The sequence below is a fragment of the Crocodylus porosus genome, unplaced genomic scaffold, assembly GCF_001723895.1.
Source record: "Crocodylus porosus isolate Cpor-Errol unplaced genomic scaffold, CroPor_comp1, whole genome shotgun sequence".
Taxonomy (NCBI): Eukaryota; Metazoa; Chordata; order Crocodylia; family Crocodylidae; genus Crocodylus; species Crocodylus porosus.
Window position 1 is genome coordinate 95,952,284 of NW_017728931.1, and position 15,534 is coordinate 95,967,817.

The 15,534-nt window shown below is 43.7% G+C and overlaps 1 protein-coding gene across 2 annotated transcripts in view; it reads left to right on the top strand.

The window, feature by feature from the left end:
- Window positions 1-9,044, top strand: part of ZNF277 (zinc finger protein 277) — an 86,852-nt gene extending 77,808 nt beyond the window's left edge. For both annotated transcript variants that reach the window (XM_019543392.1, XM_019543393.1), the window contains exons 8-12: window positions 1,917-1,984; window positions 4,626-4,722; window positions 5,189-5,231; window positions 5,871-6,045; window positions 8,124-9,044. In XM_019543392.1, the coding sequence (XP_019398937.1) occupies window positions 1,917-1,984; window positions 4,626-4,722; window positions 5,189-5,231; window positions 5,871-6,045; window positions 8,124-8,307 (567 nt within the window). In that variant the 3' untranslated portion in view covers window positions 8,308-9,044. The remainder of the gene's footprint in view (window positions 1-1,916; window positions 1,985-4,625; window positions 4,723-5,188; window positions 5,232-5,870; window positions 6,046-8,123) is intronic.
- Window positions 9,045-15,534: the final 6,490 nt, after the last annotated feature.

Consider the following 15,534-nt stretch of genomic DNA (forward strand, 5'->3'; position numbering starts at 1 on the left):
TGTAAGATGACTGCCCCCCATGTAATTAGATTCCACACATGGAAAGTGAATCTATACTAGATATTATAGTGGACCCCATCCAAACCTGGGCCCTGTAGGCACTTTTACATGTGCTCTGGGACAGCTTCAGGCACTTTAATAAGTGAGCTGCGCTAATTAAAAGTGGTCACGTGTATCAGCATCCCTGCACTGTAAAAATGGTAGTGGGGCACTGAGCTAAAGCTCATTGAACATGTTTTATTTCAGAGTGCTCCACCACCATTTTTTTCAGCGTAGGGACACTGATGCACGTGACACGGAAGGCTGCTGGAGCACTACACCATGTCAGAGCAGGCTCTCCACATGTCTATTGGAGCCTTATTTTGCCAGGCTTTACAAAAACATGCAGGACAGGAAAAAATAATTCAGCAGATTTTACCCACATCTTCCAAAAAAAAAATGTATGTGCACATATGAGTTTTAGCTCAGGGTGTTAAACTAGCCCAGGAGGGTTTACAGGGCTGGGGGACTACCTCCCATGCAGGGGACAAATTCCGTGGAAGGCAGTGGAGCATGACTTTTGCTGTGTGAAAGGACAACGCAGTCAATGATTAAGGAAAAGTTCCTAGTCATTGCCATTACTGCTGTTAGTAGAGCACCTGAAGGCCAAGGCATACCCTGATAGCTCAGGAGAGCCTGTTAGAAGACTCGCCACAGGGGAAGAGGGCATTTGAGTGTGCTGGGCTTCCCTGAGTGACAGAGCATGATTTTGGGCTTAGCTGGGGACAGCCGCTGTGGTTAGGTCCCCCTTTCCAGGTGTTCCTGCTCCCTGCTTTGTCCTCCTGATGTCCTGGTGCTGTCCCTACCCCTGGAAACCCCTACTTACCCCGCATACTTTGACCCCTGCAACCATACCTGCCCCCATCCCCAGCCTGTTAGCCCTTCCCCTCCAATCCCATTACAGGCCCTCATCCACCACCTCACTCCCATCCCAGCCCTGCAGATCCATCCTGGCCACACTGACCCATTGCCATCCTTGCCTACTTGTAAGGTGAGCAGCTGCTAGGCAGATAATAAGCAAGACATAAAGTAAGTTTGTGGCTGAGTGGGGAGGAAGGGGGGGGCTACAGAAGCTCAGACACCAGATGGCGCTGTTCTGCTTTGTCTGATACTCAATTCTAAGATCAGCCTCCCCTTGCCCCCCAAGTTGAACTGCGGGGAGGAGGGTGGACACGCATTGTTTTGGAATCCAGGGAGTCCGGTAAATGCATCAGTGGCAGAACTGGCAACAAGCTTTTGGTTACTGGACTACAAATTTTCTCCTGAGTCATACTGCCTTCTTTTAATACTCTGGAGTCAAATCTATACTTCACACTTAATTAAGTATGTCATTTACGAATGGGAAGAGGTATAATCCCTGACTGACAGCTTTACTGGCAAAAGCTCCTAGCACATGCACAGTCATGCTGGCTAAACTATGCTTTTGCTGCCAGGAAAGCTCATTTTGCTCAGAGAGACAGAACCTGCAAACTGGAATGAGCTATCCTGGCAGACATGCAGTTTTGCCAGTAGAAGCTGCAGCCACATGAGCAGCACTTTGCTAGCACCATATCTTGGTACAGCTCTACTGCTGAAATACTGTTGTTGTCAGCTGGGCCTACATGTCACTTTTGAGAGGCATGCATCCGATTTCACACTGCTGCTTTTGCCAGGCAAAATGAGTGGCATACCTGATTGCAGGTGAATAAAACTGTTGATAATAAGAATTATTAAAGCAAAGCTGTATGGATTGCTTAGATACACAAACATCACAAAGTAAATGCAGACTAAGCTGTTGATTTTGGCTTAGGTTGCCTTGCATCTAAATGGGGGGGGGGGGTCTGTTTTTTCCCAACTGTCACATGTTGAAAAATTACTTCTCTTTTTTGCTTTTTCAGGAATTTGGGAAATCCTGGGAAGAAGTTCAATCAGAGGATGATCGAGACTTGCTAGATAACCCAGAAGAGTAAGTTGTATAGGTGCTACATGCATGCTAGGAGTTAGATGTGGGTGGATGGGGGGGATCTACTGTACATGCTCAGTAGAGACTCTTAAGAGATGCATAATTTAATCAAATCAAGTTCAGTTTTCATCAGGACAAGTCTCATCAAAGACGCTTCTCCTCCGTGTAGGCTACTTGTAAGCAAAATTTCATCTTTCAATCCCCAAGCTGTCATCAACTGCAAAACTCTTCATATTAAAGTTGCCATAATGAAGGCAGAGTATATTTTCCCTTTGTAGTCAAACTGGATTAAATTTGGTTTTGCTCCAATTTAAACTATCAGACACAGTCCAGGCATGAAACATGTCATCCTGAAAAAATTAAAACAACATAAGATTCTGAGCAGTGGAACTTTGGGTTTGGATTGGAAATGATTATTGTTGCTCCCTCTGTGAGCATCCGACCAAATGGGATTGTTACATTTCCCTTCTAGCACCTCTACTTCAAGACTGGGGGGGGCCAAGGTCACAATGGAGGTGGCATGCCTAGTCCTAGAGAAGTAAGACTGGAAATAATTAATGGATAAGAAGCATTCTCTTGCAGCTAAGCACAAAGCGGGGCAAGATGACTTCTGACAATTATTCAAGGGTTTTTTTGTAACTGACTGTCTCCAGTGCCCTATCATCTAAATCCAGGATGACTCTGAATTTAAGATGACCCTCCAATTATGAGTTCTATGCATGGAAAAATGTTAAATTTGCTATCATTTCGCATGTATAGAATCTAATTATTGGAGAGTCATCTTATACTTGTTCCCTACACTGTTACAGCAGAGAAAGCAGTGACAGAGGTGGCAGGTACATGGAAGGGGCAGGTGCTGGTAGAATCTAGCAGCCTATCCCTTGCCTTTCCTTCTGCCTGCCTTTCCAGTGCCTGCACATATAAGCACCTGCCCCTCTTCAGTGCCTGGCCTCTCCTGCTGCTTGCCACCTCTGTCCCCTCACAGCCTCTAGTCAGCCCCCCACTGCCATTTCCCTCCAGCTTCAGTAGGGCTCTGACTCCATTCCAGGCAAAAGGACAGAGCACATGGGTGCTCCAGCCCCAGCCTGGCCATGGAGCAGTTGTTGTAGTGGTAACAGCTCCAGCTGGGCTCCAGAGCTGGAGCCTGTGCTAAAACTGTATTGCCGCTGCTTCTACGAGGCTGGACTCAGGCTGGAGCAACTTTGTGCTCCATGCTGTGGGCTATAGTATGACCAGAGCCCTGCCAAAGCTGGAGCCAGAGCAGTAGAGGGTGGGAATGGTGGTGGGGGAGGTTGAGCAGTGGTTGCAGCTTCAACCCCAACCCTAGGTCAGGGCCGTCCCCGCTTCTGCTTTTTACTCAAACCTGAGATGAGGGGCTTTTTATCTCCATGTTAAATGGGGGAGGGGGACCTTATCTCGGATTCAAGTAAACACAATACTGTTCACTGCTCTGGCTAGGTGCCCTGGCTAAGTGGGAGTTAGGGCTTGTCTACTAGGGCTGTGCGAACAGCTGTGTTTCAATTCAGTTTCAGATTCAGCTTGGAGGACAGTGATTCATTTCGGTGTTCCGGATTACTGTCCTGTTTTGTTTTGGCCAAATCTGTTTCCTTCCCAAGTTGTCGGGGCAGCACAGAGCAGGCAGCAGCAGCAAGAAGACCACCAGCACAGATCTCTGTTTCCTGTGGAGCCGAGTTGCACAGCAGGGCAGCAGCATACAGCTTTTTCCCTGCAAGCCCAGCCCCAAAACTCCAAAATTTTCTGAAACATTTCAGATGCCTCATTTCATTTTGGATTTGGTGTTTCGGGCACCAAAACAGCCCGAAACATCTCTGAAATAAAACAGCTGCCAACATTTCACACAGCTCTATTGTCTACCCATAGCATTATTCAGGAATAGCCATTAAGCTGTTCCGGACTTAAATGCAGTGATGTAAAGGCTATTATTCTGACAAGAAGCCACATGTTTTTACTCATTTACCCCATCATAAATCCCAATTGCAGGATCGCAGTCTGAACCCAAATAAGTTTCTCCAGATTTATATCTGTGTAAGTGTGCACATCTGCACAAGACATTTACTGCAGAGCTGCCTAATTAGCTCCGCAGTAAGCATGTACACGTGCTGCCCTATTAGGCCACAGGAAATTAATTAACTCCGCTGTAAGTTAATACCTGTAAATACAAGTAGTGTCCTGTGGTGGTGTTCTTTACTGTGCAGCAATGCATATGTAGACACTGATGGGACTGCCTGGGGCACGAGGGTGCTTCAGTGCAGAGGCTGCCTGCCAGCTAGCTCCACTTAAGCACCATTGTGCCTCAGCCAGCCCCTCTGCAGCATATTGAGCCAGGTTGAAACAGCCCCAGGCTGGTAGACTGACCCCCGTGGTCCCCTTCCAGCTGGGGCTGCTTCAGCCCAGGTAAAGTGTGTTGCAGTCCTGGGCACATATGAAGACACGGTGCACAGAGGCAATAAACTCTGTTGTGATATGCTCCAGAGTTTATTCATTTGCATTAATTTCACGTATAGATGTGCCGAGTGAGTGTAAAACTAAGCTTACTCTTTTACACTATCAGTTTAGCTTTCATAAAGAATCTCTTCAAGCCTTTCCCTTCAGCAATTTGTGCCCTTTGTTTCATTAATCCCAGAGACTGGTCTGACTGGGAAGAGCATCCCGTGCATGCTGTTTGTCTATTTTGTGAACAGCAAGTGGACACCACAGAACAATTACATCTCCACATGCAAGTACGACATGTTTAAATAGTATTTGCTTTATTAAGGTGACGTGACGCTTAATAGCGCAGGATTGTAGCAACTTTGAGATCAGATCTTCTGTTGCACTAGAATGCCCTCTTTAGTACAGAACAGAGACATTGCATCTCCAGTGGATGCTCCGCAGAAAATTCAGGGGAGCCACATTTTATAGCAAGGGTGTGACTAATTGTTGTTGGCAAGTGTGCAGTTTGTATACATGGCAGAGAGAGAGGTTGCAATAAAATTGTTTTAACTACACTAACTTGCTGACTTAATGCTTTGAATAGCAAAGCACTTTTAAACTGAAACCTGGATTCTAAACAAAGAATGATATTTAAAATCACGACATACAAAAGACTTGGTAAACTCAAAATTACTGGATTTTATTATATCTGTAAAAAGTTGAGCTGCTTTTAGTCTGGCATACTAGAAATAATAAGCCTTTTCTTTTTGTCAGGAAGCACATGGATTTGACCTTCTTAAAATAAAATCAGAGAATGGTAAGTAAGAGTTGCTGTAATTGTCAGAATCTGCCTTAGTTTGGGGAAAACCACATTTTAAGGATACTGGAAAACCGGTCAGATTTAATCTTTTTCAGATATTTTTAACTTCTTCATTATGAAAACACTACCTCTGCCAGCTGACAAAGGACAGCCAAGCCCTTTTTGTTTGCTCCTTTTTTTGGAACATTGCTCCAGCCTAAGATATATTCAATATTCTCTTTTGAAATGTTGGGTTCTTTCATGGAACAGTTTCTGCAAATCTCTTGTTTTGAGAGCACATGCCTTGACCCAATCATCCCATGGTCATTATTCCAAAAAAAGAAAAAGGCAATTCAGATCTCCTTTCAACTTGGAGGTAACATGGGAGCATGATGCAGACTGTGTCCTGGGCCATATTTGGCTATTGTTTGTTTTCCAATATGCTGTGAAGGGAAACAAATCATCCATCATTATTCAGCTGTATCAGTGGCCAAATTCAGCTGGAAGAAGAAATACTGAGAGAGATTTACAGAATTACAATACCCAGACCATATATATCTTCAGGGGAAGGTTAGCAGCCTTGACCCACTTCTTTATTTAGAAGCGCTTTGTTGATGTTTGTTTTTTCTGAAGTGGTTGGTTTCTGCTGTTCGCCAGGTTTAAAGTTTTATCAGCAAGTGAAGTTGGTGAACTTCATCAGAAGGGAAATCCACCAGAGTCGCTGCTACAGTTGCCGGGAGAAATTTCAATCTAAGATTGAATTAATAAGCCATATGGAAGAGACCAAACACATTGCATTCTTGCCAGCCACATCTACGTGGGATCAGCCTCAGTAAGTGCTGACTTGTTTTTTCCTCCTGCATTTGTCATCATGGGGTAATTTGTCTTCATATCAGTATACATGGGCAGATCCAGGATTTTGTAAAGGTGGGGGTGCATGAGCAGTGATGTGGCTGCAGGGGTGGCTACAACCCACTCCAACCTCTCTCTATTCCCACACTGGGTGAGTCGACTACACCGTGAGAGCAGTAGGTGGGGACTTTTTGTATAGTTCCAAAGCAGGTGTGAGTCTTCAAGGTCACTCTTACCCTGCTCCAGGCTGCATAGGAAGCTGGGCTCAGCTGGGGATGCTAGCAGCACTAGTGGCTGGTAGGTTCGCCTGCCCCTGGTCTGGCAGAGAACATCCCCTGGGGGCATCTATGTGTGCCATTATGGCACAGTGCTAACCTTGGGAGCAAACTGTACTGGCATTTATAATGATGTCTTAATGGCATAGGCAGATGCTATGCCCAGGACCACAGCAGTTTGAGTTATGACAGAGCAGCCGCAGGCTGACAGGTCCAGGGGTTCAGCCCAGACTCCAGGAGGGCAGCGCTGGGATACGAGAATGCCCCAGTGTGCAGTCCTGTGGCTAGGCAGCAGGCAGAGGTCTGGCCCCCTGCTGCCTCGGCTGACCAGGTGCAGTGTATTTTCACTGCTGTGTCCCACGAAGTTGGACAGTACTCATGGCAGTATAATCTGATGTTCCATTCTGTGCTAATGACAGAGTACCCAAAACTACCTGACGTTCCGTTAGACCCAGGTGATGGTAGATGTATGATCCCGAAGCTTATACAATTCCCCAGTGTCTGTAATCGGAAAGGTTGGAGAGAGTGCTCTCCCAGACACCGCAACACTATGGTTTGTGATGTTCCACAGATCCTAGATGCAAGGAGAAGGAATGGCTCCTGACACTGAAGCACTTGCTCTATTCTCTGTACAGCTCTTATAAGATGTACTAACAGCTTGACTTTTCCAACACTCTGTTCCACTTCATGCTTGTAACTCCCATCCCAGGCATCCAGTAGGTTCAGCCACCCAGAAGCCTGCTTTAAAAAAAAAACCTTAATTGCACAGGGGCTCAATTGTGCACTGTAGTGTTCTGGACTATTACTTTGGTGCTGTTTTATGAAGGTAGCTCCCATCTCTCTTGGCCTGATTGTGGTGAGGAACAGTTAAAAGCAAACAGGAGAGAAATCTACAGTGCTGTTTTTCACAGACAGCAGCAAACAGTAACCACAGCCTGTATCTTCAGCCACGAGGTGGGATATGAACAGGAGAAAAAAATCTTAAGTAATTTCAGGTGAGGGCTGAAAAAGAGTTGAGGGTGTAACCACCTTTAAAATCATAACACAAGGAAACACACTGCTAAAGCAGCTAACTTAATCTTCTCTGAAGACTCCTTCAGGTAAATGTGGCACATCTTGTAGAAATCTTCGTTATGAGGGCTGGTCTTACCCTGAGGGAACAGTAAAAATCCTGAAAGAATTGTGCGGTATTTAAGTATTTGGGGATGCGGGGGGTCTACATAATACACACAACCCCCAAATCCTATTATTATTACGTAGAATCAAACTGAATCGAATCACAGCGATCATTCACAGTCGGTCACACTTTTGGCCAAGTGAGCTGAAGCCATACATTCACATTGTTGGCATTCCTGTTTGTCAGCAACACAGTAACTTTTGGAATGCTGCATCTGATCAATTCTAAACTTTCATGGAACGCAAGGAATCGGTGGGCAGAATACTAACGATTCCCTGCAAAAATCAAAAAACCACCTCCCAAAAATAAAAGCCAGAATTCCACTAAAACCCAGGCTTCCAGAGTGTTCATTCGATACCTCAAGCAAAAAACATTCTCCCACACTCTCTCCTAGTTCCTGTACACCACAGGCAACAGTTTACTAGAGGGTCAAACACTTAACAGCTGCGCTCCCTCCCACCAACTAAGACTACTAGTTCTTCCCCCGGCCCAGCCAGGCCTCTATTCATTCTAAGAAAAGTTTGTCTGAGCTCTGTGTGTGAGCTATCTGAACAACAAAGCACATGACTCTGTTAATATTATCTTCTTAAATATTCTTGCTTTCAGGTATTATTTTCCTACCTATGAAAATGACACACTTCTGTGTGCATTGTCAGACAGTGAAGATGAAGTGACAGCTGAGAACCAAAAAGAAGAAATCCCTGTCATTAGTGAAGATATTTCCAGCCTGAAGGCTCTGAAACAGAGTAGCATTTTAAACCAGCTGCTGTGTGAAGAGAACAGCAATTAAGGGAAGCTTTGACATTGAGAGAGACATTTACTAATCTGCAGGCATTTTACCTGCAAGGCAAAAATCATTGGATTTCACCTAACATACCAGTGCAATTTAACTCATGACAGGTACAGACTGATTTTTAAACAAATGGGAATATCAAATAAATAAAAATTACATGTAAACCTATACTTTTTTTCTTGATTGTTGTTACTTTGCTTTTAAATTTGTGTGGTATTTATCCATTTAGGTCTCAGAAGCCTATTTTCATGTTTTTGTATGTAGTTTTCCTTTTCTTTGTGAACATCTATCACAACTGTTTTATTTTAAACTAGACATGGACCCCTGAGACAACCCAGCTTGTTATATGAAAGACTGAATTCTCTTATTCTCTTGTTTTTGGCTGCTGGAAACCAGATGGAAAGCAACTTGACTTCAGTATGTATTCTAGTCTTTCAAATGGATTCCCAGATTTTAACTTTAAGCCTTGAAAATGAACACAAACCCATATCTCCCTAATCTGTATTCCTCCTACATCTTATTGGCCCTTTGCAATCTTGGGCTTTGAATCTAACAGCTGTCCTACATAAGAAGACACCTGTGCCTGCCCCAGCAGCTTTAATAGGGTTTTATTTGGCCCTGTCATCTGCTAATGTGTGGCATTTGGCAGAATGAGAGCCTCAGTGTAAACCTGTAACGAATGCTATCTTATTTGTTCCTAGGACTCTGAAGAATTAAAAGTATTAAACTCTTCAGTCTGAGCTGAGTTACTGAGTTTTTTGTAGCTGGGAGCTATGACAGACTTGCACCCATCCTCTAGATCTGAGCACCAGGGATGAACAGTGCAATACATTCAGGTGTGCCAATGGTACTTTGTGGATTGAAGAATCTAGCCAAAACAAGCTTTAAAAGATTTTCCATAATTGAAGTTATCTAGTTTTATGGACTTTTTTATTTAGTTATTTTTAAATGGAAATGGAGTCCCTCTGGATCAGTTTTAGCATAATTTGTAAATGCTATTTAAATTCTTCAATTACAAATTTACTACTAGCTTATGGTAATTATGACTATACAGCTTTTTCAGTTGTCTGAAAATGAATTAGTGCAACTACAGCAACATGCAAATCACACTGAGTATTACAAAGGCAAAGTCTATTACATACAAGGCACCTAAAATTTAATCATCGCAGAAGTGGGGAGTAATCCCCACTCACTTTTTGCCAAATAACATAGTGTTTAGGAAACATGCATAGGGAACTGAGAGAACCAATGCTGTTTATGAATTTTATGCAGTCATTATTAAATGCATAAGTCAGTGGTTCCCAACCTTTTTAGATTTAAGGCCCCACTCATTAGACTCCATGCACATCAGTGGGGAGGCGGCAGAGGAAATGGCCAGCACAGCATTTTTTGACTAACAGAAACAATAGAACAATTCTGTTGCAAGGAACTCAGAAAGAACACATAAAGTCAGAACGTTTTGACATGTTTGAAGTCTCTGGGTTTACCTTGTGAATCGTGTGTAGTTATTCGCATACCTAACAGTGCTAAGATTGCACCCTTAAAAAGATCTCATGACACCCTGGTTGAGAATCACTATCATGTGTAGTCCTAGGGGCCAGAGTCCAGGACAGACTGCCTCCCAAATTATTACTTGTCTGTTGTACTACATAATCTGGTTCTTTCTTCCTTGTTCTTCTGGCCTCACAAATATTACACTCAGGGCTTCCTAGTGGGGAAGCTTCAACAGGAGGGTTAGAGGACATCCTCAGTCTTCCCTGGCCCATTGCCTGGTAGTTAGGACACTTTTCTGGGAAGTGAGAGAAGTGTATTCAAATATTCTTTGGATGAATTGGACCTAGAACCTAGTCGTCCAACTTCATAAGCAAGAAGGCTGTTGAGCAAAATGGTTCTTGCTATAAATTAACAGAAAATTTTAATTTGGGCCACTAGGGGCATGTCTACATGTGCCTTTAATGCACCTGAATTTCCTGCACAGAAAATTGAGGCATGTTAAACTGGGCCCCTACACAAGTCTGAATGTGCACCTGTTGAAAATAAATTTGCTCCCAATGGGAGCAGTTCAGTTTAGGGCTGCTCCTGCCAGGGGGAGCTCCAGGCTTCCCCAGGTTCCAGCTCCAGGCTGGCAGGGGGCACAGGATGAGGGAGAGCTGTCCCGACTGCCAGGCTGCTGCCTCCTAGCCCTGTGGAGATAGGGATGGTTCCCAATCTCCATATGGCTGGGAGAGCTGTCCCACCTGCCAGGCAACTGCTTTCCCAACTTGTGGAGATTGGGACAGTTCCTGATGTTCATGGGACTGGGAGGCTGCATCCCACCGAGTCGGAGCAGCTCTTCTTGCCTGCTGTGGTCCCTGGCTACTGCCTAGGCTGACCAGGAGCAATTTGCTCCCTGTTGGTGTCTACATGTGCACTTCAGTGGATTGGTTTAATGTGCCAATTTCTAATACCTGTTTTCTACAGGTACTAGAAAACAGCACGTTAAACTAATTTACTGTGCAGTAATTACTCTGCACATGTAAATTAGTCTAATGTGCAATAAGTTGTCTTGTGTGGACCCTAGGAGTAGCTTAAATGCCACCTGACCCTAGAAAAAGGTTTCAAGATTAAAGTCCGAACTCATACTCTTCTTCTGTGCTTATTATATGCCTATATATTGTCCTGGCTGCTGGGAATCTGAGATGATTTCATGAGAGAAAGAAGATTCAGTATGCTACTTTGAAGAGGATGTAAAAAATGAGTGGGATATTCTGTTGGAGAATAGCTTTGGGGGAGAAGGAAGAATATCAACCTCCTTGTCCCCTCTTTCTGTTTCTTCTGCTTTATGTTTTCTTTAGGGTGTCCCTCTCCAAATGGCTTCTCCTCTGCCTCCCCAAGAGAAGTAATTCCATCACCAGCTTTTTCAATCACACATTCAGTCTGAAGTGAGAATCAGAGTTGGTGGGTTTTACATTAATGATAAGTGTGTGTTAAGGCAATAGAAAACCCAGCAGGAGACCATAGCTAAATCAGCAGCGTCTGAATGTGTTTTATAGCAAAGTCTATCTCAAATGAACATATTAAGGAAAAGATGAGAATCTTATTGAAATATCTTGAAGTGAAATTGCAAACACATCCTCCTCATTAGGAGGAATTTGACATAGTCACACAGCTCAATACAAAACAAAATCAGCAACATTTAGTTTAGGGGGAAACTATATGGCTGTCTTTCATGATTTGGGTAGAAATTTGAAATGGCAAGTTGTTTGTATAGAATTATAAAGTATACTTTAAGAAGCTTTTTTTCTGGATTAGGGCTGTTTTGTGAATAGAGAGGGAAAAGGACATTTGACCACTGGTGAATTCTTTATTTTAACTTTTCTCAACTTACAAGAAGTATGACGTTCTCCTGTGAGACATCAGCCTGGAACTGTAGGCATGACTTCATACTTCAAAAATAAACACAATGTGGACAACAAAGTGTGTTTTGCAATGTAATCGCTCACTAAATTCTTACAGAGATGGGTTTTTGAGGGACCAAAAGAAAACCAGCACGGTGAAATGGCAGAGTGGCAAAGGCAATAAATAGAAAAAAGGCTTCTTTCAAAAGGTGGAAGTCGCATCCTAATGAGAAAAATAAAAAAGAGCACAAACTCTGGCAAATCAAATGTAAAACTGCAATAAGACAAGCTAAGAAAGAATTTGAGGAGGAACTTGCTAGAGACATAAAGAAATATTTTTTATTGTTAGCTTTTAAGTATATTAGGAGCCTAAGACCTGCAAGGAGTCAGTTGGACCTTTGGATAATTGGGGTGTACAAGGAGTACTAAGGGATGAAAGGATAACAGGGTCATTGCTAAGAAATTAAATGCGTTATTTGCATCTGTCTTCTCTGAAGGGTATTAGGGAGATTCCCTCATCAGATCCATTCCTTTCTAGGGACAAGTCTGTGGAGCTGACCTAAACTGAGGTTTCAATAGATGAGGTCATAGAGGAAATTGATAATTAAACAGTAGCAAATCAGCAGGACCTAATGGCATTCACTCTAGGATCCTGAAGGCACTCAGATTGGAAACTGCCTAACTCCTAATGATAGTATGCACGGCAGTTTTTGTCATTAAAACCAGCCTCAGTATCAGAGGATTGGAGGGTTACCAGCGTGGTTCCAAATTTTAGAAAGAGCTTTAGAGGGGACTTGGGGAACTCTCTTCAGTAATCCCTCATAGTCAGGGATGATTGTCTTCCATGATTGCCTTATCTGGGGGTTTGAAGATGGCTGATGAGGCTGATCTGGGATCAGTGGATTTTTACAACTGGGCCATGTGTTTCCATGTGGGATGGGTGGCTCCAGATCCTTGATTCAGTCCATGAAATGCTGGTTTCTTCCACCCCCTGTTTCCATCTCCTGTTGTTGTCATAAGGTTTCAAAGTACTGATTTCCTTGCAGCAGACTCTTCCTCCATTTGGGGCGGTGTTGCAAATGCAAATAATGTTGAATTTGTTCAGGTTGGCTTTAAGGATGTCCTTGAACTGGTCTCTGCCTTCCTCTTGAGCATATGCTTCGACTGAGCTGGGAGAGTAAAATTTGCTTTAGGAGTCTGGAGTTGGACATCTCGATTATGTGGCTGGCCCAGGAAAGTTGATGTTGGATGATCATTGCCTTGATTCTCGTGGTGTTTGCTTGTGAGAGGATGCTAATATGGGTGCGTCTGTCTTCCCACGGGATTTGTAGGATCTTCCACAGTCAGCGTTGATGGTACTTCTCCATTGACTTGAGGTGTTTCCTATATGCTGTCCACATCTCCACTCCATACAGTTAGGTGGGGATCACAACTGCTTGATAAACCCTAAGCTTGGTTTCAGAGCTGATGTCATGATCTTTGAACACCCATTTCCTTGAGCATTCAAAGGCTGCACTTGCACATTTAAGGCAATGTTGGATTTCTTTGTTAACATCCGCCTTCTGTGAGAGGTGGCTTCCAAGGTACAGGAAATACTCTATTTCACCTGTTCCTGGAAAACTGGTAGGAACAGTAATAAAAAATAAAAGCATTGTTCAGCTCATGAATGAACATGACTTGCCAGGGAGGAATCAGTGTGGTTTAGTCAAAGAGAAATCATGCCTTGCCAACATAGTAGAGTTATTTAATGGTGTTAATAGGCAGGTGGATTAGGGTGATCCAGTTGACATAGAGTATCTGGACTTCAAAAAGGTTATGACAGAATCCCCCATCGGAGGCTCTTAATTAAGTTACGTAGTCCTGGGGTTACAGGGAACGTCCCATCATGGATTAGAAATTGGTTTAAAGATAAAAAAACAAAGACTGAATGTAAGTGGTCAGTTTTCAAGATGTAAGCAGCAGGGTGTTGGGACCAGTACTGTTAACTTATTCATAAATGATCTGGAAAAGGGGATGAGTTGGAAAGTGACCAAATTTGTAGATGACAAAATTATTCAGTGGTAAAGACCAGTGCAGACTGAGGAACTGCAGAATGATCTGACACCACTGAGGGAATGGCAGATGAAATTCAATGAAGATAAATGTAAAGGGATAGACCTGGGCAAAAATAACCCAAGCTATACCTACAGTATAATTAGCTCTAGTTTAGCTGTTACCACACAGGAAATAGATTTGGGAGCCATTGTGGACTGTTGGCTAAAAACATCAGTTCAATCCTCAGCTGCCATCAAAAAGTCAAATAAAATGTTAGGAATTGTTAAGGGAATTGTAAACAAAGCAAAAAGTATCATTATCTCCCATTATAAATCCATGTTGAGTACACACTTCAAATATTGTGCCCAGTTTTGGTCCCCACACCTCAAGAAGAACTTAAAGAACTTGAAAAGGTAACAGTGATGGTATGGAGGGGCTTCCATTTGAGGAGAGACTGAAGAGAACCAGGCCTATTCAGTTTAGGAAAGAGACACTTAAGGGGGGGGACATGATAAGGGTTGCCAGAATACTACATGGCAAAGAGAAAGTAAATAGGAATTTATTATTTACCATCTCTCACACTACAAGAACTAAGGGCCATAAAATGAAACTAGTAGGTAGTAAGTTTAAAATTAACAAAAGGAAGTTCATTTTTACACAGTGTATAATTAAAGTGTAAAACTAATTGCCACAAGATATTATGAAAACTGAAAGTTTAACCAGATGTAAAAAGGGAATGGACAAATTCTTGGAGGAAAGGTACACTGATAGCTATCGAGCATGGGAGTTAGGAATACAGCCCTTGAAACGGAACTTCCTAGATCTTAAATGTTGGAGGCTGCAAGAGGGAGAGGAATACGGGAAAAACCCTAGTCATACCTTGTTCATTCTCCCTTTTAGCATCCCCTCCCTCTCTGCCACTGTGTGACATGGGGAACTTGGCAAGATAGACCTATGGTCTGACTCAATAAATTGCATTTCTTTTGTTTTTGTTGTTAGGGTAGCTTGTCATATTTTATGCTTTAAAGTTGCACCTGTTTATAGAGTGGTGAATTATAGCATTGTTTAAAGTTTTCTTTATAATCAGCCTAAAGTTTTGTATAGCCTCATTGGGCGCGACCACACCAGCATGCACATGCCTCTTGCCCCGCCTCAAACCTCTTTGAGGTGGGGCAACAGGCATGTTAGAGAACAAAAAAATGTTCCCCGTGCTCCAAGTTTGGATATTCCTTTTTTTTTGGTTCTTTTTCTGGTTGTTGTTTTTTAAGTGATGGTGCCTGGGGTAGTGGGGATAGCCTTGGGGGCTGGGGGCGCTGGGTAGGGCAGCCATTAGGGAGGCTGCAGCAACTGGTGGGGGATGGGGCCAGATGCGGCAGCAATCAGGGGGCTGGGGTAGGGCATGTGAGCCTTGCGGGGGGGTGGTAGCCTCTGCGGGGGCCATTTGGCTTCTGTTGGGAAGCCATACCCTTTGTGTGAAGGATGAACCCCCTGTTGAGCTGAATCCTCTGTTGGGGGGCCAAACCCTTTGTGTGGGGGATGAACCCCCTGTTGGGGGGTGCAGCCCTTGTGTGGGGGCCGAACCCTCTGTTGGGGGGGCCGAACCCTTTGTGTAGGGGCTGAGTCCCCAGTTGGGGGGCCGTAGCCCTTGTGTGAGGGACCAACCCCTTGTGTGGGGCCATCGCCCTGTGGGAGGGCAGCAAAATAAGTATTCATGAAACCTGTATTTAGAGTTCACTTTATTATTATGATAAGAGACTTGCTTTAACAGCTGGCTCCAGGAGCAGCGAGAGACGCGCAGGTGAAAGCCCGCTGC